The 25478-nt window shown below is 62.3% G+C and overlaps 1 protein-coding gene across 1 annotated transcript; it reads left to right on the top strand.

The window, feature by feature from the left end:
* Positions 1-24109, top strand: VOLCADRAFT_86859 (uncharacterized protein; the record flags this gene model as incomplete). The annotated part of the gene is made up of 29 exons (XM_002946625.1): positions 1-88; positions 276-825; positions 982-1717; positions 2004-2180; positions 2269-3027; positions 3304-3490; positions 4031-4344; positions 4860-4989; positions 5277-5446; positions 5661-5769; positions 5884-8649; positions 9199-9556; positions 9990-10258; positions 10688-11431; positions 11835-12646; positions 13083-13190; positions 14553-14853; positions 15135-15628; positions 15744-16490; positions 17460-17570; positions 17766-17971; positions 19737-19863; positions 20000-20186; positions 20471-20691; positions 21096-21155; positions 21291-21511; positions 21650-21851; positions 22524-22611; positions 24027-24109. 29 exons carry the CDS (start codon positions 1-3, stop codon positions 24107-24109), a joined length of 11325 nt encoding a protein of 3774 aa, XP_002946671.1.
* Between the last annotated feature and the right edge of the window lie 1369 nt (positions 24110-25478).

The raw sequence follows: 25478 nt of genomic DNA, 5'->3' as shown, positions 1-25478 counted from the left end.
ATGTCCACGGCGGCGATAGACAGCTTCGACTTGGTTAAGACAACGGAAGCCTTGCGTGCAATCAGGGAGCTTGATGTCAATCTATCAGGTATATACCTTTCTTTTCGTGTTGGCCTCGGCACGACCAGCCCTAGGCCGCAACCAGTCACACTTCAAATTGACCTCAAGCTGTCGCCAAGCGCCAACGAGCGACTCGCAGCCCATTTCTTCGCTAGTATGGTATCTGCTATCGCAACCGCTGCCACCGTCCCGCTGTCTAACCGCTGCTGTTACAGGCCTCAAGGCCTTGCATGATGCCATCAGCCGACCCGGACCCCAGGGCTGGCAGCACCTGCTGTCCTACATGCGCATATCCCCCGCATGTACGGAGCTTTGCAACATATGGGAGGCGCAAGCCACCATCAAAGACCCACGGGTCTTTCCGCAGCTGCTGCTCCTAATCGCGGACATCCTAGCCGCGAAGCCACCCGCAGAGCTCACAGCGACCGAAGCCCCAACGCAGGATAGCCATGGCCACACCCGTAGGCGCGACCGTGGCTACCGCAGTGGTGATGAAGCCGCCGCCGTCGCCGCCGCCGCCGCTGCACCGCCGGCGGCCGCGATGTCCTTCGTCAGTTCCGCCCAGCAGCAGCTCATCTCCTTGGCTCTAGGCCGCCGCCTGAAGTCCCTTTACCATGCACTTGGCTCGGACCATCAGCCGACTGCCAATGCGGCGCTGCAGCTGCTGACTGCGATAGCGGCGCATAGCGTGGTGGCGGCTCGGGACCTGGTGACCGCCTTCGACTGGTCGCTGTCGGCGCTGACGCGGATCAGCCGCCCCTCCAAGTGCGTCCAGAGATAACAGGGGGCCCGGAAACACAACACAAGGGGGGGGGGATGTTGGCGTTATGGGCGGGACACACACACACACACACACACGGGGAGTTGTGCGGGTGGGTGGGGGTAGTAACTCCATAGTATTGCCCTTGCGTTGCGTTGTAGGGAGCGGCCGGAGCGTGGAGCTGCCGGATCCCAGCAGCAGCAGCAGCAGCAGCAGTCCAACCGCCGCCGCGACGGCGGAGCTACTGCCTCCGCCTGGGATCGCTCCAACGTGCTGTTCCGGCCCCGCCGGGCGATGTTCGTACGCTTCTGTCGTGCCCTCCTGGACAGCGCGGACCACGCCACTCTGGCCCGGCTGCTGCCCCTCCGCGCCCTGACGGGCGGGCTACTGCACCACATGGCGGCGGATCCGCCGGGGCACGTGCTACAGACATTGCTTATATTAGGCCGCCGCGTGCTGGCGCCAGCGGTGCCTGGTGGCGCCGCCGCAGCAGCGGCGGCGGCGGCGGCTCTGCCGCCGCGTCTGCGTGCGGAGCCCTTCGGTGACGTGGCACTGGCACAGTTGGCAGAGATCGCAGCTTCGAGCGACGAGCCGGCGGAGGGGGCGGAGGGGAGGGGGAATGCAGCGGCCGCTGCAGCGGAGGCGGCACTGGAGGTTCTCGTGATGCTGTGTACGAATCCCGCAAACGGTCTCATGACGTACGGGTCGCCGGACAGTGGCGCCGCCGCTGGCGCGCCGCAGCACGGCCCCGGCGTCAAGAGATTGTTGCGGCTGCTGCCGCGTCTTCGTCCGCTGGACCACGTACGACATGTACGGCTTTTGAATGAGGTGGCTACGCGCTGCCCGTGGCTAGCGGCGGAATTTGCCAGCTCGCTGCCGTACGATCTTCAGCCCAAGGTATGTGTTAATGGAATGTTCCGTCGTACGGTACGGCCCATACGCAGCTGGGCCCACATCATCCTGACTGGCTGGCTCCCCAGCCCTCACCCTGGCTCCCCGGCTCTTCCCATCTGCTGCCCGACACCCCGCCCTCCTGCTCCTCTAATACGGACGACACAAACCTGGTCATGATATCCCCAACCTGACCACCGCCAGCTCCCTCTGGCCCCAGGGCTATTTCCATTACTCAAAAGTTACCGCCACACCCTGCGCCATTTCCTCTCCTTTTCCTTCCTTGCGACAGCTGAGTAGCCGCTGGGTAGCAGCCATGACCCTGGCGGCACGCCTCACCGCCGCCGCCGCCGTCGCGCCGTCGCCGCTGCTGGACCGCCTGACGACGGCGGCGGCGCCGCCGCCGTCAGCCGACTCGCCGATTGTCCGCGCGCACATGCGCTGCTGCATGCCGCCAGCGCTGTCCAAGGTACGGCACGTCTCGTTCAAGTATTCCCTGAAACCCGCGCTGACGTATGCACTGCCGTATACACGCATGCGTGAACACGCACATGCAGGCGGTCCTGTCCCGCGGCTTGCAGCACGACCGACCCGTGGTTCAGGCGCTGACGCTGGATGCCGTGGCGGCGATGATGCGCAGCGTGGAGCCGCTGCTGGCGTTGGTAGCGGCGTCGGCCGCTGCTGCCGCCGCCGCTGGCGCCAGCGGCGGCGGCACGGCTGCATGGCCTAGCTTCCATCGCCGTCTCTGTAGCACCGTGCGCGCCCGGCTGCCTGACTTAGGCATCCTGCAGGCTCTGCACACCGCCTTAGAGAAGCGGGACAGTGCGCCGACAGCGACGGCGGCGGCGGCGGCGGTAGAAACCTTAGGGGCGGCTTTAGGGCGCTCCAAGTCGGAGAAAGCCGCAGCTGGAAAAGACGGCGGCGGCGGCCGCGTCGGCAGCGGAGGCGCGGCGAAAGACGGAGGGGATGTGCGGATGAAGGACGTGGCTGCGAGTACGGCAGTTGAAATGGACGAGCAAGAGGGGTCTGATGCTGGTCGTGGTGGTGGTGAGGAAGAGGAAGAGGCGGGGGCGGCGGAGGAGGAGGAGGGAGGATCGCCCGGGGCTGTGGTTAAGGGCGGCAGCGGCAGCGGCAGCGGCGCAAAGGGAGGAGGCCTGCTGGCGGCGGCGGTGTTCGGTGCTGCCGTGGCAAGGGATCCATCGCGCGTTCGTCTGGCGGTGCTGGTACGACTGCTGGACGTGATTGCGAGCTACTGCCGGCTACTTCCCGACGCGGCGGCGGATGCGCACTTCGACGCCGTCAAGCTGCTGCCGCCGGTGCGTAGCGGCCCCCGCCACGGCGGGCGTCGTCTGTCCGGGGCTCCTTCCTGGCTGCTAAGTGCTGTATGTATGTATGTATGTATGTATGTATCGGGCGTGGTATGGGGGTTATGGAGGTACAACGCAATGGCGGGTTCTCGTATCTCTTTCAGGGAGGAGGGAAGGAAAGTGCCGCCAAGGGGCACGACCCCAGCTGGGCAGAGGAGTGTCATGCCCGTACCGTAGTGGTGCTGATCATTGCCGCTGTTGTGAGTTAGCTTCGTTGTCGTGTAGGGTGACGTACTGGCATTGGACGAGCAACATCAGGCGGCGCTAATGGGCGTATTGGCGGCGGCGGTGGCGGAGCCGGCGGCGGCGGCGGGGTTTGGGCCGTCAGCGGCGCCGCTCAGCACCGCTCTGGTGCTGCCGCTGCTGCGGCTGCTGACGGGGGCGGCTTCGCCTGCTGTACGGCAATCCGCCGGTGGGTCGATTCGGGTTTGACGATTGGTCCGATTGGAGTGGCGGTGCAGTGATAATGCAACAAGGCGGCGAGGGAAGGGGAAAGGGGGAGGGAAGCGGGGGGAAAGGGGGAGGGAAGCGGGGGGAAAGGGGGGGAAGACGACGGCACATCACGAACGAGTGAAGCTGATGCCAAGGATAGACTGATGCGCCAGAAGTGAGGAAGCAATAACTCACCACCAGTCGCGGGGAGGAAAGGGAGGCGATGATGTGGTAGAGGGGAGGTGTGCTTCAATCTGCCAGGGTGGTGTGGTGTGTGAGGTGTATGGGGGCGGTGATTAGTCGGCATCGAGAGCCCCCCACCGGGTACCGCGCGTTTCCCCAGACCCGAACATCACATCACGTCACATCGAATACTCCTCACGTCATCATTGTTATCATTATCATCATTATTATTATTATTATTATTATTATTATCATTATTGTTATCATCATTATTATCATTATTATTATTATTTATGCATTTTACACACGTACATACATACATACACACACGTCGCAGGGGAGTTGCTGGTCTGCCGCCTCAAACCGCTGCTTCTAGGCGGCATGGCGCCCACAGCGGCGGAAGGTCCCGGAGCATCGGCAGCAGTAGCAGCAGCCCTTGCCGGTGGCGGCGCTGACGTGCCGTACAACTGGGGATGGGACGAGCTGGAGCTGCGGATCTGGTTGTGGATGCTGCCGTCGCAACCGGTGCCTCGTACGGCAACGGCGGCAGCGGCAGCGGCACCCGAGGTTTCCCCCCTTGTTGGTGGCGGTGCTGATGCCGTACTGAGCTTCCTGGCCAACCTGGCGGTAGCGGCGAGCAGGCGGCCGCAGGTGTGTGTGTGTGGGGGGGAGGGAGGCTGTGGTAGCTACTGCTACCCTTACTACTGCTGCGCTGCTGTTACTCAGCTACTACGACTGCTGCTCTGCTACTTTCCATTACTCCATCTACTCTGCTACTGCTACTACTGCTGCTACTGCTACTGCTGCTACAGGACGGTTACGAGTTGACTCGTGCCTGGCTACCTGCGGAGGCTGTACGGGTACGGGGGGGTGGGGTGGGGGGTGGGGTGGGGGGTGGGGTGGGGTGGGGTGGGGGCGCTCCATGACCGGCCTATGCAGGCAGGGGGAAAGCACACGGACTCTCCCACCCGGGGCGCTATCTTCCCAATTGTGTTGCGTTGTTGCGTTCCCTTTGCTGCCCCGCGCCCCTCCTGACCGGGGGCCCGGCCGATTCTGAAAAGCCGAGTCTGTGGCTGAGTCTGTGGCGTTTGTAAAGGAAGCGCCGTACTTAAGCGCCGTTCTTAGCCCGCCATCTCCATCGTACTACTTTCTACGCCCCCCCCCAGTGTCCAAGCCGGGGTCCTGTGAGTCCGCTGGCCGCTCTGTCACTGCGGAACTGCTTGCGACTGCTGCGGTCGCGGCGGAGTGGGGCCCGCGGGGAGCAGGAGCGCGCGGCGGTATGCGGCTATGTGGCCGGTGGGACACCCGGCTGGGGGGGGGGCCGGCTGCTGGGGAGGGTATGGAGAGGAGGGTGCGGGGCGGGGCGGCGGTTTTGTCGCTGTTTCCATCTAATTTTCCTCCTGATGTGTTTTTTAGCTTCCTTGTGCTCAAGCAGGCGCTGAGGTCCCCCCTGGCTCCGCAGTATTGCACCGTGCCGACCTCTACCCGAGCTGCTCATGACCGGGGCTGCACACAGCGGCATTTTTTGCCGTATCTCACTCAAGTCACGCAATCCTCGGCTCGTATCCTCCTCGGTCGTACAGGTGTACTGCACCTGCTGACGCAGCAGCTGGATGACCCGTGGGTCATGCTGCACTTGTTAGAGCGGGCGTTGCTGGCGGATAAAGCCACCGCCGCCGCAGCCGCGGCGCCGCCGCCGGAACACGAACCACCGCCGCCGCCACCGCCGTCGTCGTCCGTACCCGCGGGCCAGGTGCGCTCTGGGGAGGATGAGTGGATGAGGAGGGGCGATGGTGAAGATCGTGGTGATGAGCAAGCCGGGTTTGATTTGTAATGTGTGTTTGTAATGTTCCTGCTAAAAAATGAAATGAAATGAAATGAACTGGAGTAAACAATCGCCACAATCACCATCAGCATGTTTTACTCTTTGTTCGCTGTTCCTCGTTTCCCTCCCCATGCCTATTTAGGCCATCAGCTTACCTCCCGAAGGGCAGCCGCTACGGTCTTTGTACGACTGGTTGCGTAAGAGCTGCCGTTCTCGCGCCGCGCTTGTCGCGACGGTGCCGGATGTCGTTGGTGAGTCAGCAGATGCAGGATGTTGGTTAGCGTCAGCCGTACAGCAACCGGGCCAAGAGCCGCTGGCAAAGCGACGAAGAAAGTCGGCGGCTGCGATGGTGGCGGCGCCGCCAGGTGCACCATGCGTCGCCTCTGGGGGCCTCGACAGCTCGGCCCCGGGAAACCTACGGGTCGAGGTCGTGGGGGACGGCAGCGGCGATGGCGGCGGCGGCGATAGCACGCAGCCCGACGGCGACGCAGAAAGTACGGCAACGACGAAGAGCCTTTCTAAGAAGCTGCGTGAATGTGTGAAGGCCGCTGCAAAGGTACTCAAGAAGGACCGTGACGGCGGCGGCGGTCATGACAGTAGCAGTAGCAGCAGCTGTAGCCAGGGGCTGCCGGCGGCGGCCTGTGCGCACCTGGCGGAGGCGGCGTCCCTCGCATCGTTGTTGCTTTCCCGTCACTGCACTGAACCAGCGGAGGCAGCGGCACATGCTGTACGGCTACTGCAGCTCGCGGTACGGAAAACGCCGCCGTCGTTAGCGGCCACCGGCGCCCCCGCCGCTGCTGACGACGACCCTGGGAGTGTCGGAAACGGCAAAAGTGACTTGCCGGCGGCGGCAACGGCAGCGGTGGCGGCGCCGCCGCCGTCGGTCCCCGGTCCACGTGAACTGCTCCTCGCGGCTCTGTGGATTTTCGCCCTGTTAAAGCCGCTGGCGTCACGCTGCATCTTGGTGCCCGCTGAGATGCTGTGTGTTGTGGCGGCGGAGGGGGATGGAGGAGCTGGAGAGGAGGGTGGTGCGAAGGCGGGGGAAAGCGGCGGCGGTCTGGGTGAAGCGGAAGAAGACGTGGAGGGCGATGGTGGCGGCGGCCAGGGCTGGGAGCTGGGGCCGTCTGCGGCAGCGCTGGAGGTGGTCACTGGCGGCAGCGGCGGCGGCGGCAGTAGCGGCAGCGATACTTGGCGGTGGACGGCGGCGGCGGCGGCTTGGGATGGGCAGCTTCCGGCGTTGGTCCTGATGCAGGGGGATTTCCTGTGGCGGCGGAGGGGGGGAGGGGGTCGTTTGGGTTCCGCAGTCGACGTCGACGGCGGAGGCGGAGGCGTCGAGCGTTTTGGCGCCACCGCGGCGAGTTTTCCGTCATGGGCGCTGATCGCGGCCGCCGGCAGCGTTCCTTTTTGGCTCCGCTCCCTGGCGTCATCTCCAGGCGGTGCCGCCGCGGCCTTCCAGCTTGTACGGCAACTCCTGCCGGCGGCGCAGCCAGCAGCGGGCCCCTCGGCGGAATTATCTAGTGCGGCAGTACGGCATGTAGGATCATCGCTCAAGGTGGTGGCGTGCGGCACGCTGCTCCGCGTGCTGCGCAGCTCTGCCGCTCCTGTGGCGGTCCTACTGGCGGCACCCCTGGCGACGGCGGCGGCGCCACCGCAGCGTCATGGTCGCCGCGTTCAAAACGTCGACAGTTGCATCGGCGCCGTTGCGTCGGCGGCTTGTCGGCACGCGCTGAGGCTGTTGGGGGACCTATGGATCCAGTTGACGACGGCGGCGGCTGTGGCGGCGGCGGCAACCACTACAACCGCCGGGGCGGTGATGGCGACCGCGACGATAGCGGCGGGAGCTTGGCCTGGCGCGGAGACTGCAGGGAATCCCACGACTTTTAATGCCGCTGCCGTTATCGTTGCCGTACGTGCCGCGTGTGCCCGCCATATTCGCGCCGCCGTTGCCTGCCTGCGGACCTTGCTAACGCGCGACGAAGCCAGGCGATGCAGCGGCGGCAGCGATGATGTTGACGCCGCCGTCGAGGTATTGCTGCCGCTGGCGCGCCACGGCGCCGCCGGGCAGTTGCTGCCGCTCGTCCAGGAGCTGCTGGCGGCGGCGGCGGCGGCCGCCGCCAATACCGCAAGTGCTGCCGCTGTTGCTACAGCCGCTCCTGAGGTTGCACCGAAGGCCAAGCGGAAAGCCAAGGCGGCCGCAAACGGCGTGTTGGAGCCAGCGGCGGTAGCTCGGCAGCAACGGCTGTTGGAAGCTGGGCTGGCGTTGGCGGCCTCCGTGCTGGCAGACCCGCGTGCGCTGCTGGGGGGTTTCGGAGCAAGGGCCAGCGGCGGGGACGTCATCAGCAGTAGCAGTGGCGGCAACCGGGGCGAAGGCGGGGAGAGGGAGGAGGCTAACGACGACGGCGATGCGAGCAGCAGCGGCGGCAACGGGGTCCGATTGCGGCAGGTCTTTGCTGCCGTACAGGCGGAGTTGGTGTCGCTTGTTTGTGGTACCGGCGTCAGCGGCGTCGGTGACGGCGGCGGCGGCGGCGCAGCCGAGCGGGCAGCAGAGTTAGCGTCGACGGCACTGTGCTGCGGTCTCCAAGGACCCGCGGGTCACATCTTGGCCTTGGAGGTGACGGCAGATGCGCTTGAAGCCTGCGTACGGCTTGCGCCGCGTAGTGTTGCCGCCGCTGACGCCGCGGCGGCAGCATTAGCGCTAGGGCCGCCGGCCCTTCACGCGCGCTTTGCAGCAGTGCTGCCGGCGGTGGTGACGGCGGAAGAGCAGCGGCGGCCCGGGCTCGGGCGGAGGCTGGCGCTGGCGCGGCTGCTGCCGGCGGCGGACACGTACACCCGCCTGGCAGAGGCGGCGTACGGCAGAAGCGCCGCCGACGTGGGCGGCAGATTTGTTGCGTCGGACCCGGTGGTTCGCGCTTTCCGGGAGCCGCTGTTCGCGTACCTCACCCGGAAGGCCAGGAAGGTGACGGCTGCCGCCGCCGCCGCCGCCGCGAATGGCAGTGGCCGGCGACGGAGAAGTCGCGGCGACGGAGGTCTGGCTGCGGCTGTAGCTGATAGCGGCCTGCCGCGCGACGCCGTGGAGCGGCTGCGGACGTTTGCGGTACCCTTGCTGGCCAGGCTGCTGCATCTGTCTTATGGTGGAGAAGACGTTCGGCAGCAGGACCACGAGGAGCAGCAGCAGCAGGGCGGAGGCGGCGGAGGCGGCGGAGGCGGCGGAAGTGGCGGAGGCGGTGGAGGCGGCGGAAGTGGCGGAGGCGGCGGTGGCGGCGGAGGCGTAGCGATGCCTTCCGTGTTATTGAAGACGCTGACCAAGCTGCTGCCTCCCGCAGGTATATAAGAGTTTTGTAGACCTTACACTGCCCTGTGCCGTGCCACGTCATCCCGTGTCGTGTACGGCAATATCGTACAGATTCATGTGTTCTCACGTCAGTTCTGTGTCATCGGGGCTCCTTTCCAGGTCCTGCTACTGCTATTGCTGCTACTGCTGCTGCCACTGCTACTGCAATTGCGACTTCTACTGCTACTGCTATTTCTGCTTGAGTCTTTTGGTACATTGCCAGTGACTCACGCACATTCTGGGACTCAGCTTGCATATGAGCGTTGAGGTCGTTGGCCGATGTTCGGTTGGTCTAACCGACAGACGACACCGACCGGTGGTCGCCCTGGCGGTGGTTGCTGGTTTGCAGGCGTTCCTCTAAGCCTGGACGGCGATGATGACGGCGACGACGAGGGTAGCGGCGACAGAGGCGGCGGCGGAGTCAGGGGTAAGGGTGTTGAGGGACGCGGGACCGACCTGACGGGTCGCCCGCCGCTGGCGTCCTCGGCGGAGCAACTCGCTTTGGCGGAGGCGCTCCTACGAGATGCCGTACTGCATCGCCGAAATGGCGGCCGCAGCGACGGCGGCGAGGCCGCCGCCGCTGAGTCATGGGGAACCACGGAGCTGGCGGCCGTGGCCGCCGTGTTGGGTGCCGCAACGGCGACGCTGGCGGCGCTGTACGGCAAGGGCGTACTCCCGTCGGGGGCCGGCGGAAGCGCCGCGCAGAGGTACGGTATCGAACGCACTTTCCTTTGGGATGGGGTGAGGGGAAATGTACGGAAAGCGACGGCCGCTCAGGCATCGGTGAATGGACAGCGCCCCAGGCTCCAGGATGTTTTACCTTTCCTGTGCCCATTCCGGCATCCGTTGGAGGCCAGCTGGGCTGCAGCGCTGTTGGACTTGAACGTGCCACACAACACACAACATACCACCGCCACGACCGCCACCACACCTCAATTCGGGAGTCCGTGTGGTTAGAGCGCGTTCCCCGCATCCCAAGTCGCTGTGTTTTTCTCTTCTCCCCTCTTCACGCGCGGCTCAAGGCCCCAACCCCCCGGATTTAGACGTCTGTAGTGGTACGACATTCGTTATGGTACGACATTTGTTGCATGTGTGATGTTGTCTTCGGCTCCCCTCGCCCCCGCCTCGATGGGGCGTCAGGCGCCTCCTGGCCACCGCCTCTGGCTGCCTGGACGGCAGTGTGGGGGACCTCCTGGCGGACCTGCCGGACAGCGCCAGGGAGGGACCTGCCTTCGCCGCGATATGCCGTACGGTGCAGCCCCTGGCCACCGCCACTGCCGTACACGCCGCCAGCGATCGCGCTGCGCTGCGCTGCCTGCGGAGGGTGCTGGCGGCGCTGCTGCCTCAGGCTGCAGCCGGCGGGAACGGCGACGGCGGTGACGCCGCGGCTGCTACAGCCCCGGCGAAGGGTGATGACGCTGATCCGGACGGCAGTAGCGGCAGTAGCAGTGTTGACCACGGCGGCGGCGAAACCGATGACGATGATGACGACGGCGACGGTGGCCCCCCGGGTCTCGTGAGGAAGTCTCAGGGCGGTGTGCACCTCCATGGCACCGCCGCTCCAGGGGAGGGGGAGGAGGGCAGTGAAGAGGACCAGGAGGAGGAGGGGGAGGAGGAGGAGGAGGAGGAGGAGGGCGGAACAGCAACCATGTCCTTTAGCAGCGGCGGCGACGTAAGCGACAGCGACTCCGAGGCAGCGGAAAATGGCCGCCGTCGTAGTAGCAGTGGCAGTAGTAGCAGTAGTAGCAGTAGCAGTGGCAGTAGTAGCAGTGGCAGCAGTAGCAGAGGGACTACGAGCGAGGAGGAGGAGGAGGAGGAGGAGGAGGATGTACAGCAAGACACCGACAAGGATGTGGAAATGGAGGCAGCTGATACAGAAACGGACGATGAGAATGGGAAGCGGATGCAAGAAGGTGTAAGCGAGGACGACGTGGACGACGTTGGTGCCGATGCGATGTTGTTGCCGTACGGTCTCGTACCTAACGCCGTGGCGGCGGCTGCCGCTGGCGAGATGTTGGAGTCCTTCATCACAACCCCGGCGTTGCTGACCATGTTTGCGCCGCCGGCGACGGCGGCGGCGGCGCCGCCGCCGCCGCCAGCGCTGGCCCGCCTGCCGCTACCTCTCGTGTCGCTGTTGTCAGTGGGCGACGTTGCCGGAGCTGGCGGCCTGACGGCGGTCCCCCGTCAGGATGCCGCACAGACAGATACGGACGAGTGCCGTACAGCGGCGGCAGTTGAGGCGCTTCGTACGGAGTTTGCTACCTTGCTTGAAACGCTGCTGGACCTGCGGCTTGCGTATGACACGTACGACCAACACGGCCGGCATTGTGGCAAAGCGGGTGCTGGGAATCGTAGCGACGGCGCCGCCGCCGCTGCTGCTGCTGCTGCTGCTACAGCGGCGGCCTTTGGCCACGGCGCCGCGGAGCGTACGGTTTTGGAGGCGCTGCTACAGCTGCTGCAATGCGCGTACGGCGCTAGCCTGCGGGAATCAGACCGTGCTGTTCTTCGGGTCCTGTTGCGCTTGGACGAGCTGCTGCTGCCGCTGCCTGCGGCGGACTCGGCCGATGGCGACGACGCTGATGGTAAGTGGTAGCGCCTTCGCGTCGTACCGACGATACAGCGCATGTATTACATTTACAAAGCGAGAGAGGGAGGTGCGTGTCGCTATCCAGTCCAGATCCAGTTCCAGATCCAGTTCCAGATCCAGTTCCAGATCCAGTTCCAGATCCAAGGAGGTTCTGCGATTGCCTTCCGCACCTCCACACCTCCTACCTGAACTCTAGCAGATCGGTCGCTACGACGGTGTCGCAACATTTAGGATCTTTGGAATCACCATTACTCCCTCTTCACTCCCACTTCACTCCCTCTGTTATCCTCTCTACGTGGCCGCCCCACCCCGTACGGCAGTTTATCCATCCTTCATTTGTTTCTCAAGCAACATGACTACCAACCCCACCCCTTCTCCCACCCACCCCGCGTGTGAAGACCCCCGGTGCGCAGATCTCGTCACTCGGCGCCTCAGCGGCGGCAGCCCCCTCGCCCGCTCAGGATACGTCTGCGGGACCGCAGCACGCCAGTACTACCAGGCCAGCGCAGCGGCCCAGGCGGCGGCGTACGGCACAGCTGCTGCTGGTGCTGCTGCCGACCGTACGGCTCTGCGGACACGCGCCGTGACGGAGAACCAGCTGAGTGACCCACGGGTCATAGCACTGGCGTGCGTCTGCTTCCCAGCGGGCCGTACCCTCGCGGCAGAGGAGGACGACCCTTGGGCGATTCCCAGTGCTGCACCTGCCGCCGCCGCCGCCGATGAGTTACGACGACCGCGGACCACTAGCTGCAGCGACGGCGGCGACCCCGCATGGCTGCTGCCGTACACGGTGTGTTGTCTGCGTGACGGCGCCGCCACCGTACAGGATCTTGCAGGTTGGGGACTGCTGCCGCTGTGCCTGCGTTGCCTGGCGGTTGAGGATGTGGGGCTGAGGACGTTGTCGTACGAGGCCCTGGCGCTAGCGGCGGCGCAGCTGGACTCGCTGGAGGCTGCTGCTGCTGCTGCGGCGGCGGCGGCGGGGGGGGGGTCCAGAGCGGCTGCGGCGCGCGCTATTGAGGGCAAGGCGGCGGCGGCGGGGCTGGCGGGCCCGGCGGCGCTGGGTTCCTTCCTCCCGGCGGCGGCCGCCGCCACCGCTGGGGGTGGTGCTGGCAGTACGGCCGGCACCGCCGCCGCCGGCGTAGTGGGCCCTTCCGACCTTCGAGGAGCGCATCGAGCTGCGGCTGACTTCCGTCAGCGACAGCAGCTGCAGGTACGAGGTAGGGGTAGAGGTAGGGGTAGAGGTAGGGGTAGAGGTAGGGGTAGAGGTAGGGGTAGAGGTAGGGGTAGAGGTAGGGGTAGAGGTAGGGGTAGAGGTAGGGGTAGAGGTAGGGGTAGAGGTAGGGGTAGAGGTAGGGGTAGAGGTAGGGGTAGAGGTAGGGGTAGAGGTAGGGGTAGAGGTAGGGGTAGAGGTAGGGGCAGAGGTAGGGGTAGAGGTAGGGGTAGAGGTCCCTCTCCCTTCCTTTCACCCCGAGTCATGCCATCACCACCATCACCACCATCACCACCATCACCACCATCACCACCATCACCACTATCACTGCAAACGCCGTTGTGGACTTGCCTTGCGGCCTTCCCTCCATTTATCCATTTATTCCCTCCCTCCCTCCCTCCCCCCCTTCCCCCCTCCCCTCCCTATCCGCCATAAGGCCCTCCTGGCCCACGTGCGCAACGCCGTGACGGCCCCTCTCCAGCAGCTGCCGCACCTGAGCGCCCTTTTCGCTGCGGAGGCGGCCGTCGTGCTCATGCAGCCCCAGGTAGGCTGCGTCTCTGTGTGCGTGTGTGCCTGTGTGTGTTTATGGGGGAAAGACAGAACCACGTGTCGTGATGGCACGGGGTTGGTCCCCGTCCGGAGAGTGTGCTATCGGTACGACAGAGGATGAGTGGCACATCTCCTGTCGACCTGATTTCGCCACCGGCTGTCCGGGGGCGCCCATGGGGCTGTAGCTCATCGCACTGCTAATGCTATTGCTGCTATTGCTGCTGCTCTTGCGTCCCCCGTGTGTCACCCCCGGGTGCCGACCTCCTCTCCGTCTGGAACCTCCTCTTGCACTGATTTAAGTGTCCGTGTCGCTTTTCCCCCCCCACCACCACCACCGTCGTACTTCGGCCTGCTCTCCCGCCACCCGGGGATAAGGCCCCCATGTTCAAACCCATCAGCCGCCTGGTGGGCCGGAAACCCTCCCTGGACCTCACCACGCCGCCGCTGTTCAACAGGTATGTATGTGTGTGTGTGTGTGTGTGCGTCTATCTAAATGTATGTGTGTGCGTCTGTACGGTGTGTGTGCATCTGTGTGCCTGTGTGTCTGTCTGTCTGTCTGTCTGTGTGTATGCGTATGCGCGTGTTCGCATATTGATGTTACTTATTACGGGAACAACGCTCTCGTTTCGTCTCGCGACGGGGAAGGGAGGTGGGGTAGGAGGGCGAGTAGTTAAGCTCGCGCGGCTGCCAGACAGGCACAGCCAACGCAACAACGTGCGAGCAAACACACGCTGTGTTTCGCGCACGACTGGTATCCCCCCGCCTTCTTCCTCCCTTTCCCCTCCCCCTCGCACTTCTAGAGTCCTGGCTGCTGGAGCCCCTGGACAGCGACCTGAGCAGAGCTGGGCACTGGGGTTGCTGCGGTGGGGGGCCGTGGTAGGTGCCAGTGCGACGTGCGTGTGTGTATGTGTGTACGTGTGTATGTTTGTTGTCCTCTGTATGCTTTACATTTGAGGGGGACTACTGCCATGCTACTGCCCTATCATGCTGCTGCATCTACCTCCACCAACCTCCACAGACACCCTCAACCCAACCAGACATGACATGCAACTGAAAACCGACAGTTAGCAACGGTTAGCGACAGTTAGCAAACCAACATACTTCTTAACTTCGCCTTGGTGTAGTGGCCGATAGGTGCGCCGAAATTTCATGGGATCCAAATTGGATCCAAATTGGCAATTCCGGTCCCAGTCCGGACCCTACCAGAAAACACGACCAGGAGGGGGGTGGTGGTAGCGGGGGCCCATTTGTCGGCGGCATTCATTGCCAAGATGTTGACAACTGACTGACTGACAGACTTACTGACTGACTGACCCCACATACACAATTCCCTTCACTCTCTCACCCCCAACCCCAGGGACCCCTCGACGGGTCCATCTGCCGCCGCAAGTTCGTGGCGGAGGTCTGCCAGGCGCTGTACGGCTCGCGGGCGGCGGCACTGGACGCCGCCGCCGGCGGCGGAGGCGCTGGCAACAGCATCGGCGTCGACGGCGAAGCCCCCGGAACAATAGGCGCTGGCGCTGGCGCTGTCTCTGCCGCTGGTGGCAGCGGCGGTGGCGGCGGCGGTGGTCTGCCTGTGTGTTCGTCCCTGGCGCTGGATGTGCTGGCGGCGCTGTCCCGACTTCCGGCCCTGGGGCGACATCTGGTGATGGTGACGGGTGAGGCGGCTGGGGGGGGCGGAGGGGAGGGGGAAGGGGGAGGGGGGGCCGCCAGGCAGGCAGGCAGGCAAACCTGGGGTGTCCGCCACCCCACCCCCAGGATAGCTTTACCCCACAACGCCTGTGTCTGTGTGTATTACCCCTCCTTGTCGGGCTGCGTCTCCCGCCAAGGGTCTAATGTACGAGCACGCCGCCGGCCTGTACGCGAGCCTGAGGGGCAACGGGGGGATGGTGATGGCCGGTCCACCAAATCACCGCATCAACTCCAAATGATCGTGCAGGCTTCGTGCCCTGGCTGGGGCACCTGGCGGCGTCGGCAGTGCAGGACGCGCAGCGTGGTCGGTACGGTAGCACGGGTGCCGCCGTCGTACGGCAGGTTCGGGTGCCGCACATGTCGTCGGAGCCGGCGGCGCTGCCGGCGGCGGCGGTGCTAGCCCTGGGAACGTTGCGGGACCTGATCCGCCGCCGGGTGTGCTTACGGCGGCATGACGGCGATGCTGCCGTACACCAGTACGGCCAAGCCGCCGGGACGCTGGCACGGGCGGCGCGAGCGTGCGGCAGCGGCGAGCTGGCGGCCTGGACTTGCAGTATGCTGGCGGGGCTGGCGGCGGCGCTGCCGCCGTGGCGGACGCAGCCGTTGTGGCGCGCGGCTGCCACGCCGGCGGTGTTGCTACAGCTGTACGGCGTCATTACCACAAGCGCTGGTGGCGGCGGCGGCGGCGAGGGTGCACTCCCAACCTCCGCTTCAACTCGTCGTTTGCAGATGTGGTTACAGGTACGACATTCGCGCTTCTACTTTTGCTGTGTCGCCCCTAAACGCAAAAACCCTGTACGACGGCCAGCAGTCTTCCCCCCGTTGACGTACAAATGCCGTACTCCACTGATGCCAGGCCGTGCTGCGCTCGTCATTTCCTGTGCCGCCGCCAGCGGCGCCGGCGGCGATAGCGGCCGCGATAGCGGTTGTCGGAGCTGTGCCGCACAGCAACTTAGGAAATGCCGAGGCGCTTACCTTGCCTCTGGGCAGTGGCGCTGTCCAACGCTTGGTATGTACGGCAATTACGGCAGCTCTGTCGTTGTCGCGAAGTGCCAGCGCGGCCTCGCACCGTACATTGGGACGTCGTGAAGAAGGCGATGGTGGTGGCGGCGGATTGCCGGGGCGGCAGCCGGCGGCGGTTCATCCCCCGACCCACACGGGTTCGCATGGCGGCATGTGCTGCACCGCCGCCGCCGCCGCCACTGCGCGCGCGTGTCTGTTGTGGCTAGCTTCGTTGGCGGCGGCGGGGCACTGTCTCTGCCCACCCCGTTCCGCAGCCATCCAACCACTGTCGGAAGCGTTGTACGAGCTCGTCGCGATAGCGACGTCGCCGAGACTTGACCCGTCAGGTCCAGCTACTGCCGCGGCAGCGACGTCATCGGCGGCGGCGGCGGCGTTTCGCGTGACGCTTCTGTCGCATGCTGTCTGTCAGAGGTCGCTGCTGGCGGCGGACTGTAGACCGCCCGTCGGGAGCTGTACGGCAGGTGGTGGCGGCGACGCTGGCGGAAGAGGCGGTCACGGTGGTGCAGGTGATGACAGTGGCAGCGGCGGCAAATGGCGGCGGGAGGAGCTGCCGGAGGACCTGTGGCGGTGCGCGGGGGAGGTAGGTTGTGTGTGTGTGTGTGTGGCGGGGGGGGGCGGGGGACGTAGCTGGGGCTGTGGGGCTCCATCCACCCACCCTATCCTTTCCCCAAGCCCAATAGTTTACAGACAGACGTACATGTGCATGAATACATGAATACATATATATACATATATATACATATATATACATATGTATACATATATATACATATATATGTATATGTATATATATGTATACATATATATACATATATATGTATATGTATACATACGTACATAACATAAAGTTAACCTGCGAGCCGACCAGGAATGGAGTTGGGCCGCTGTCGACCCGGCAGATTCTGTTGGATGCTGGTGGTGGGTGCGGAACCTGAGCGATCCACTGAGTAGTCGGCTAGGGTGACTGGATGAGGGTGCCCCGATATATTGGGGAAGGCAGGGTTTCGCAGGGTAGCTGCCACGGGTGAAGATATACCCCCCTGTTTCACACATCATACATACATACATACATACATGCACATCACAGCTGAGACACGTGCTAAGAAATGTTTCCTCAGCTTTTCCACATCACGGATGGGTTCCATGGTTAAGCTCTGGAGTCCCCCCGATCTGACTTCTCACCTCCGGGGCCGGTTGTCAACCAGAGGGCAGTTAGTAGAGGTGCCTCCGCTGCATTGGAAGTTGGCCTCCCACGAGCACAAGGGCACACAGCCTCCACGGCTTCCAACGCCCCACTCCACCCCAACCCAACCACCCACCCATCCACCCATCGTCCCAACCACCACCTCCCAACCACCAACTTCCAACCACCACCACAACCACCTGCACTGACCCCAGTTTGGACGTCCTCTGGCCGCCGCGTCGTTGCTTACCGCCCCCTACTTTTGGAAATACTGCTAACACCCCCTCCTCCTCCCCCTCGCCCGCCCCCGCTTCATCCTCCAAACCCACCCCCTCCTCCTCCTCCTCCCCCTCCCGCCCCTTTCAGCGCCTCCAAGCAGTGCTGGGTCCCAGAACCCCACCCTCCCTCTTCGCCACCACCATCACACCACCACCGCAACCGCCACAACCACCACGGCAAGGGGTCGAGGGGGCCGACGTCAGCAACCAACTTGAATTCCACTCCCACGACAAGCACCAGCAGCAATGTTATCAGCAGCAGTATTATCATCATCATCATCATCATCATCCGCAGCAGCAGCAGCAGCACCGGGATGGCGCCTTGTCCGAAAGTGTTGCGAGAACAACTCCCGATACTGCACCGCGGGGCTGGGGGCAGTCGCACCGGTCGCAGGCCGCGGCGCACGCCTGGTTGCGAGCTGCCCGTGTCGCTCTGGCGGAGGCGGAGGCGGCGGAGGTTGCGGAGGGGCAGGTCCACGGGGCGGCATGGGACTACGTCGGTTGTGGCGGTTGTGGCGGTTGGGAGGCAGCGGAGGGTGTTCTGCAGGAGCTGTTGTTGGGTCCTGTGGGGTTGGCTACACCGAGGAAAGTGGAGGGGCGGTGAGGTGGGGTTGGGGTGGGGTGCGAGGTTGGGCGGGGCTCCTGTGGGGGGGCATGGTGGGCCCTGGGTGGGCGGGGGGGGAGAGATGGTGTTGGCGGGGTACCGGTGCGGGGCGGAAGACGGGGTGAGAGTTAGTTAGTTAGTTAGTGGGAGGGGCGTGAGGGGCCTCTGCCCCCTCCTAAGCAGCCGGAGCCGAGAGCTGTGTGGAGGAAGGCGGGGGGAAGGGCTCCGAGAAGCGAGAGGTTGAGAGGTGAGAGGTGGGGGGAGCTGGAGGCGCATGCAGCTCGCGGTGTCTCAGTTGAGGACGGGGCGCAGTGACGGCTGCTGTTGGTGGATTGGATCAAGGTTTGCGCTGGCACAGCCATTCCAGTTGGGTTGGTGATTTTTTGAGGGGTATGCCGCTCCTGTTGGTGGGGCCAGTAATCGAACCCAGGACCTTCATCTGGTAACTGCAGAGGTGTCACCGACCAGACCATATTGGTCGGGAGTATTAGGTGTACGGATTGCTGATGAGGTTGAGAGATCAGGTCTAGTTGATGGGTTTGTTTTCGCATGCTGAACTGGTGGTGGTGATGGCTGATCTGTCTCTACGGATGTCGGGTGACTGGATGAGGCGGGGTCTAGGTAGCAGGAACCAAACCGCCTTCAGTTTTCGTATGGTGGAGTCAACTTTCGACGTATATAGTCCATGGCCTCCCGGCTTTGACGGACCCCGTGCGGAACTTGTAACTTGTAACTTTTGGCGGGCGGGGAGCCCCGGGGAGAGACTGAATATCCTCAAACTACAACAGAAAGCGCCTTATACGCTAGTCAGGCAACACCCAAAGTCTTAACTAAATCAAGACGAAATTCGTCCAACTACCTTCGGCTGGCCTAACCACCTGCGGATAGCGACTAACTCGGTCGTGGCACATAATTTGTGCGCTCCAGATGTTTTGGCGTGACACCCGTGAAGGGATTTCAAAGGGCGGAGTGTTTGGGGGGTTTTTGAGGCACCGCTGGGAGCCAGGCATGGCGCGGATATTCTGTACCGTACACCTGTACGACAGGCGGAATGTATGTAATTGCAGGTTGCCTCTTAGCGCAGTGTTCCCAGGGTCGACCGTTTGCCAACGGTTATCTCAACCTGGTTACCGTCGCTAGTTTTCAGCTTTATCATTCCACGTTCTCAAGATTTCGCTGCTAGAACGAAGTAGTTTGCCGGCAGTATTTACTCGGATGACGGCAGTAAATGAGCGGTAGAGGTACGGGATACTGCGCAGACAGGTACGGAAGGGCACGCAGCGCAAGGTTGTCGCTATGGATTGCCAGCTTTGTAGCTTGGATTCATGGTTGGTCAATGCGATTTTTTTGTGTGAGCCGTAGGTCATATTACACGGCTTACCGGCTTGATGTCGGAGGCCAGGAGGCCATGTCGTGCTATCTATCCGCCGCAAGGGTCTGCACATCAAAGGCTGGCGGTGAACACAGATGACGCACAATTGTCATGAAAGGGAATTCTTTTCCGCGTTGCGTAGAAGCGCTACAGCACGCATTACCGGTTTGCTATCTTATTCGGTCTCCTGTGGCCGCGCAAAGCACATGTAATAATTGACAAATCGTAATCATGCTGGCTGAGAAGCAAGATGCTGAGGCGGGAGGAAGCACGGCATCACGCTGGGCGGCCCGATGGGAAAAGACCAAGTAGGACAAAAGGACGAGCTGCTGAGCCTTGCAAAGGGAAATTTATTGTAACAAACATATTTTCATTTTTGGGAACTTCAGGGCGTTCATCATTAAAAACTACCTTCCTATCGCATTCCTGGTCGCGCTTGGCCTCGCCCTTGCTTGGCCTGTACCTGGCCGTTTCCTTGCAAACGTATCAATTCTGGGCAATGTTAGGATTTGCCAGGTACGCCATCCCGACCAGCGCATAGCTCGTTTGACGATTGACGAATTTGGTGTCCCACGGGACATGCTCCCGAGCAGAACCGACCAATACAAACGTCACAATTACGGCTTTCTCTTACTTAATCCGGTAACGACAGGTGGCAGCCATGGTGTTGGTGTTCCTCATTACGGGGCTGCAACTTAACACCACGGAGGTGAAGCGCGCCCTGGCGCTCCGGAACTTACCGGTGGTTATGTACGGCTTCGTATCCATCTTAATTGCCACCCCCTGCCTCGGTTTCGCACTCCGCTCGGCGCCTCTGGATCCCTGGGAGTTTGCTACGGGTGCGCGTGCATGGCCTTGGGAGGCACGACTGGGCTGGGATTGGGAAGTTTGGGTTAAATACGGGTTGGACTGGATTGACTTTGTAAAAGATTTTTGAGTTTGAATTTAAAATTTGGATTCGGATTTAAATTTAAATTTGAGAATTTGAGGTCCTCTCCGTCGTCTGGCTCCTGCGGGTCGCACGTTTTTGAGTCTGGTCTCTCTCCTTTCATTCCCTCCACCCCCGCCCCCGCCCCCTCTCTCCTCCCCCAACCCCCCCCGTCGCCCTCCCCTGCCCCCTCAGGCCTAGCCATCTTCACCGTTGCCCCCACCACCCTGGGTGTGGGTGTGGCCCTCACGGAGGCGTGTGGGGGCAACCGCGCCATGGCGCTACTGCTCACCGTGGGCACTAACGCGCTGGCGGTGTTCACGATGCCGCCCGAGCTCAGACTGCTACTGCCGCCGGGACATGCGGGTAAGGGGAGTACGGCAGGGGGCCCGGCGGAGCTCAAAATGGACGTGCAGGTACGTCGTGAGGGGGGTTGGAGGCGAAGGGGGAGGGGATGGGGGGGTATGCATATGCACGCGTATGTGTGCATATGCACGCTGTTGTAGGTAGCGACCGCCGCTATTCGACGTCTGTCTGTCTGTCTGTCTGTCTGTCGTCTTGTGGTTGACATTAAGTGGATTAGGAGGAATGCCCCTACCTCTGCCCTTCCCCCTCCCCAACCTCCCCAACCTTCCCAACCTTCCCAACCTTCCCAACCTCCTCATTGAGGAGTCCTCAACCTCCCCAACCTCCTCAACCTCCCCAACCTCCCCAACGTCCTCAACGTCGTCAACCTCCTCAACGTCGTCAACCTCCTCGTTTGCATTCGGTGCTCGAAATCCTCTTTCCCGCTGCCCCATGGACCCTCCTTCCCGGGCAGGTGACCGACCTGCTCATCAAGTTGGCCATCACGGTGCTGGTGCCGTTCATTCTTGGAAAGGTAAGGTACGGATGAAGCCGCAACAGGAGGCCAAATAATAACAAATGCAGTACAAACCAACCCCAACAAACTCACGATGGATACCTTTTCCCATGTTTCCCCCGCTCTAACTTCCATACAACTGCCGTACTGCAGTTTGCACGCGAGGCGTGGCCCGCCGCGGAGAGGTTTGCCAAGACCTACCGCGTGGGCTTGTCCCTGACGTCCACCACCTCCCTGGCATTCGTGGTGTGGCAAACCCTGTCCGCGGCTCGCGACCTGCTGCTGGCTCAGCGACCGGGCCCCGTGTTTGCAATGATGGGTTTGGCCGTGTCCATGCACCTGTTGTACCTGCTGGGGAACTACCTGGTGGTTTGGTGAGCGCAAGGAAAGGGGGCGGGGGGCGGGGGTAAGGGGGTAATAAGGGGGATATATACACCTGTATGTGTTCACATGATTTCCGGGATGTAGTGCCCTCCTCAATAACCGGCCCCCCTCCTCCCCCTCCGCCCCAGGTTCGTGTTGCGGGCTCCGCTGCGTGAGGCCATCGCGGTGGTGATCATGGCCTCCCAGAAGAGCGCCCCCGTGGCGGTGACCACCATCACCTTCATGACACGGGACGCCGCCCAGCAGGGGCTGCTCTCACTGCCCGCCATCGTGGGGCAGCTCTGTCAGATATTCATCGGAGCGGCACTGGCCAAGTGGCTGGCGAGAGTGGTAGGGCGCCAAAGAGAAATGGATAGCGCGGGCCGAGCGGGGGATGGGGGGTAGGGAGAGGGTAGGGAGCGTGAATGGGAGTGTGGCATGTGAGTTCGAGTGCGAGCGTGGGAGTGCGAGTGTGAGCGTGGGAGTGTGCGAGTGCGGCGTGCGAGTGTGAGAGTGTGAATGCGAGTGCGAGTGTGAGAGTGTGAGTGCGAGGGTGCGAGTGCGAGTGCGAGGGTGCGAGTGCGAGCGTGCGTGCGAGCGTGCGTGCGAGCGTGCGTGCGAGCGTGCGTGCGAGCGAGCGTGCGTGCGAGCGTACGTGCGAGCGAGCGTACGTGCGAGCGTGCGTGCGAGCGTGCGTGCGAGCGTGCGTGCGAGCGTGCGTGCGAGCGTGCGTGCGAGTGTGAGCGTGTAGGTGCGAGTGTGAGCGTGCGAGTGCGAGTGTGAGCGCAAGCGTGTTAATGCAAGAGCGAGTGTGAGAGCGAGTGTGTGAGTGTGCGTACGAGAGTGTAAGAAAGAGAGAGAGTGTGCTTGTGTGCGAGTGCGAGTGCCTGCGTGAGCCGCTGTACCGCTGATGAAGGGCCCATGACGCTGAGCTGTTCGCGAGCAGGGTCTCATGCATGCGCCGCACCCACCGGTGTTGTGCATGTGTTTGTCTGTCTGTCTTTGTGTGTGCATGTGGCACAGGTGGAACGCAGTGAGAAGGCGGAGGAGGAGGTGGCGCGGGAAGAAGCGGCGGCGGTAGCGGCGGTGGCGGCGGTGGCGGCGGAAGCCGGTCAGGCCACCGGTGGTCAGGCGGCGGTGCCGGAAGTGGAAACATCAACGACAGGAACAGCCGCTGGCACGACACGTGAATTTCAGCTAGCGGCCACTGCTGCTACTGCTGCGATGTCCAGTGCAGATAGGCGTTTTGATGCGAGTCGCAGTACCAGTCGCAGTTAGCAGCAATGGCAGCAAGGGCAGCAAGGGCAGCGGAGTAGTGGGTGAGGCAGTGAGCGCCAGTCTGAGCGGCACCCGCGACACCCCGGGGAGCAAGCAGTATTGGAGGGGGGCAGCGGCCACGGCCGCAACAACGGCGGTCGTTACGGCTGTGCGGTGAACCACGGGTCAGTAGGGTCTCCGGAGACCCAGCGGTCGCCCAGCGGCCCCGTCTTGCAGCGGCGGCAGCGGCGGCTGCAGAGCAAGTAGCAGTCCTGCATCCCACCGGGACCTCCACATCATCATCACCAATAGTTCAGCCCAAATGACAAGGGGTTGCCCCTCCCCCCTCGGAGTCACGGCGGTGTCAGCCCGGGGGCCGCCGCCGCCGCCACCGCCGCGCGGGTAACGGCGCCGCGGGGGCTGCGGGGTGCGGGCCCAGGTGCCCGGTTTGGGGATGCTGGAACCCGGGCGGTTGTTGGGGGGTTGGCTCTGAGGGGGAGACAGTGGCGCTGGTAGGAGGGGTGTGCGGTGGTGGCGGTGGTAAGAGAGCAGTACGGAGTCGGTGGCGGCAAAAGTGAGGGTGCAAGCAGCCACGAGGCGAGGAGGGTTTTGGGGGGGGGCAAAGAACTCCCGAAGGCGACGTACCACCCGTGTGGTGCGTGTGGAGGGTAAGTGGTTAAAGTCGGGAAGTAGAATGGGGAGGGGTTTCTTGGAGGGGGGAATGAATGCATGGAAGAACTGATGAACAGCTGGGTGGGTGAATGGACGGACTGATGGGTAGATGAGGGGGGGATGAGATGGGACGGGACGGGACGGGTTGACCTGCGCTCTGCGGCACTGTTACTGGCTGGCAGACTGGCAGTAGGCGTGAGGGGGGGGCTCGGGGGAGAGCGCATGCTTATACAGCACATGCATATGCACTCGCATACATTACACACATATATTACATATATACATTAAATACATACATTAAATACATACATACGCACACATATGCATCTGCCAGACAGCCACAGATTTAAAACTCAAAGTGAGCGGGCGCCCACACCCGCCGAGGTAAGGTCCGCGGATGCATGAGTCCACTCTGGATATGGTGGTCATTAGAGACATACGGTGATTCGGTAATAAATGTACGACCCATTTGTATCGTACCGTATGGCAGTCACGCGCCGTCTGAAGTCACGCGTACGTCGGTCCTTGCTGGTCTGTGGCCCATCAATCACTGCGGCTGCTCCTAATGCTGCTGCTGATTCTCCCCCAAACACACAGGGGCATATGAGCAAATAAAGCGGCACATATATATGATCAAGCGCGCGCTTCGAACAGCACCACTCGATGACATAGACTCTTAACATATGATGAACTGATTTTTTGGTTTATGTGCACCAAGTCAACTGGTTGTACCGGTATTCAGCCCCATGGAAGGCCCGAGAGACGCCCAAACACCCACACCGCGGTCGGGGGGGGGTGTCAAGCGTTGGTTGGCAAACAGGCGTTCTAATAAAATGCGGTGTAGTGTCCGGTATTTGCAGGCAGGTATATACAGGTCGCGTGTAAGTGTTCAAGCCTTCAGTCTATAGACGCGGTACGTTGAGAGGTAACACAGGCACACAGGTGACTTGTAAGTAGCTTTTGGCGTGACGCAAAATGTCCGTACAGACTGTCGTACATCGCAGGGCAACGCACACAACTAAGTGCTGCTGACCGTTGGGCTGTGCTTCAACATAGCCCCCGATGCGGCAATAAGAATAATCTCATGAGTTATGGCGAGTCCAAAAAATTGTGGTGCTTGTTTCACGGTTGCAATGTCGGGGTGCCTTTCGAGGGGAGTCCGTTCAAAGCGGTGATGACGGAACCCGGTAGCGTCTCACTACACCTGGATGGAAAGCGACAGTTGGTAGTTGTGATTCTGGTTGTGGTGGTTAGTGGTTTTTTTAACTGGTACGATGAACGTTCAGGCCCTCACGTGGGCAACGAAGGTGACAATATTTTGCGTCTTTGTTGACCCATCCCTAAATATGATGAAGCGTGCTTTCACAAACCTTATGCTTTCACCTTAAAAGTGAACTTTTCACCTTAAAAGTGAACTTCAAAAATTGTGTGGCACAGTCCGGATAGCACACATCAGCAGATCTGCATCCGTTCGGTCGTTGGTGGCGCACCAATCAGTTAATAATTAACATGTATTAGGATGACTTTTTACCGTCGTCCAATGAATTGGACGACGAAGCCCTTCTTCGGCCCTTTCCCCTTTCCCCGGTCCCGACGCACGAAGCTCCATTCGGACCCTCCCCCCAGCCGCGAACCTCGCCGTTGAGCCCCACACCTTTGTTTTACAGTTGCGGTGTGAAAGATGGAAAGAAGGCCAGCAGTCCCATATATGCCTTGGTTCCCCACCTGCCTATCTTCTCGCCCGACATTTTTTCCAACTCTGGGAGGTGGAGGCGACAGACCAAACAACCACCACACGCTGCAGCTGCAGCCGCGCCACTACCGCTGCCGCAGCGCTCGACGAACGGACAGATTTAGATACGGGCGGGAAGGGTGGGGGACGCGCTGCTACCCCAGGGCGATCATGACTTAGGCAATTATTACCGAATCGAAGCGAACACCGACCAAAAACCAAACCGGTAGAAGTGGGGCCCAAATGTCCAGAACCTTCCTTCCCGAAGATCTTGACAGGTCCCAAACAGCCATCAACACTTTAACTCACAGCTGCTA

This window comes from Volvox carteri, assembly GCF_000143455.1.
Source record: "Volvox carteri f. nagariensis unplaced genomic scaffold VOLCAscaffold_3, whole genome shotgun sequence".
In the NCBI taxonomy this organism is placed as follows: domain Eukaryota; kingdom Viridiplantae; phylum Chlorophyta; class Chlorophyceae; order Chlamydomonadales; family Volvocaceae; genus Volvox; species Volvox carteri.
This window is presented reverse-complemented; position numbering and strand designations above follow the sequence as displayed.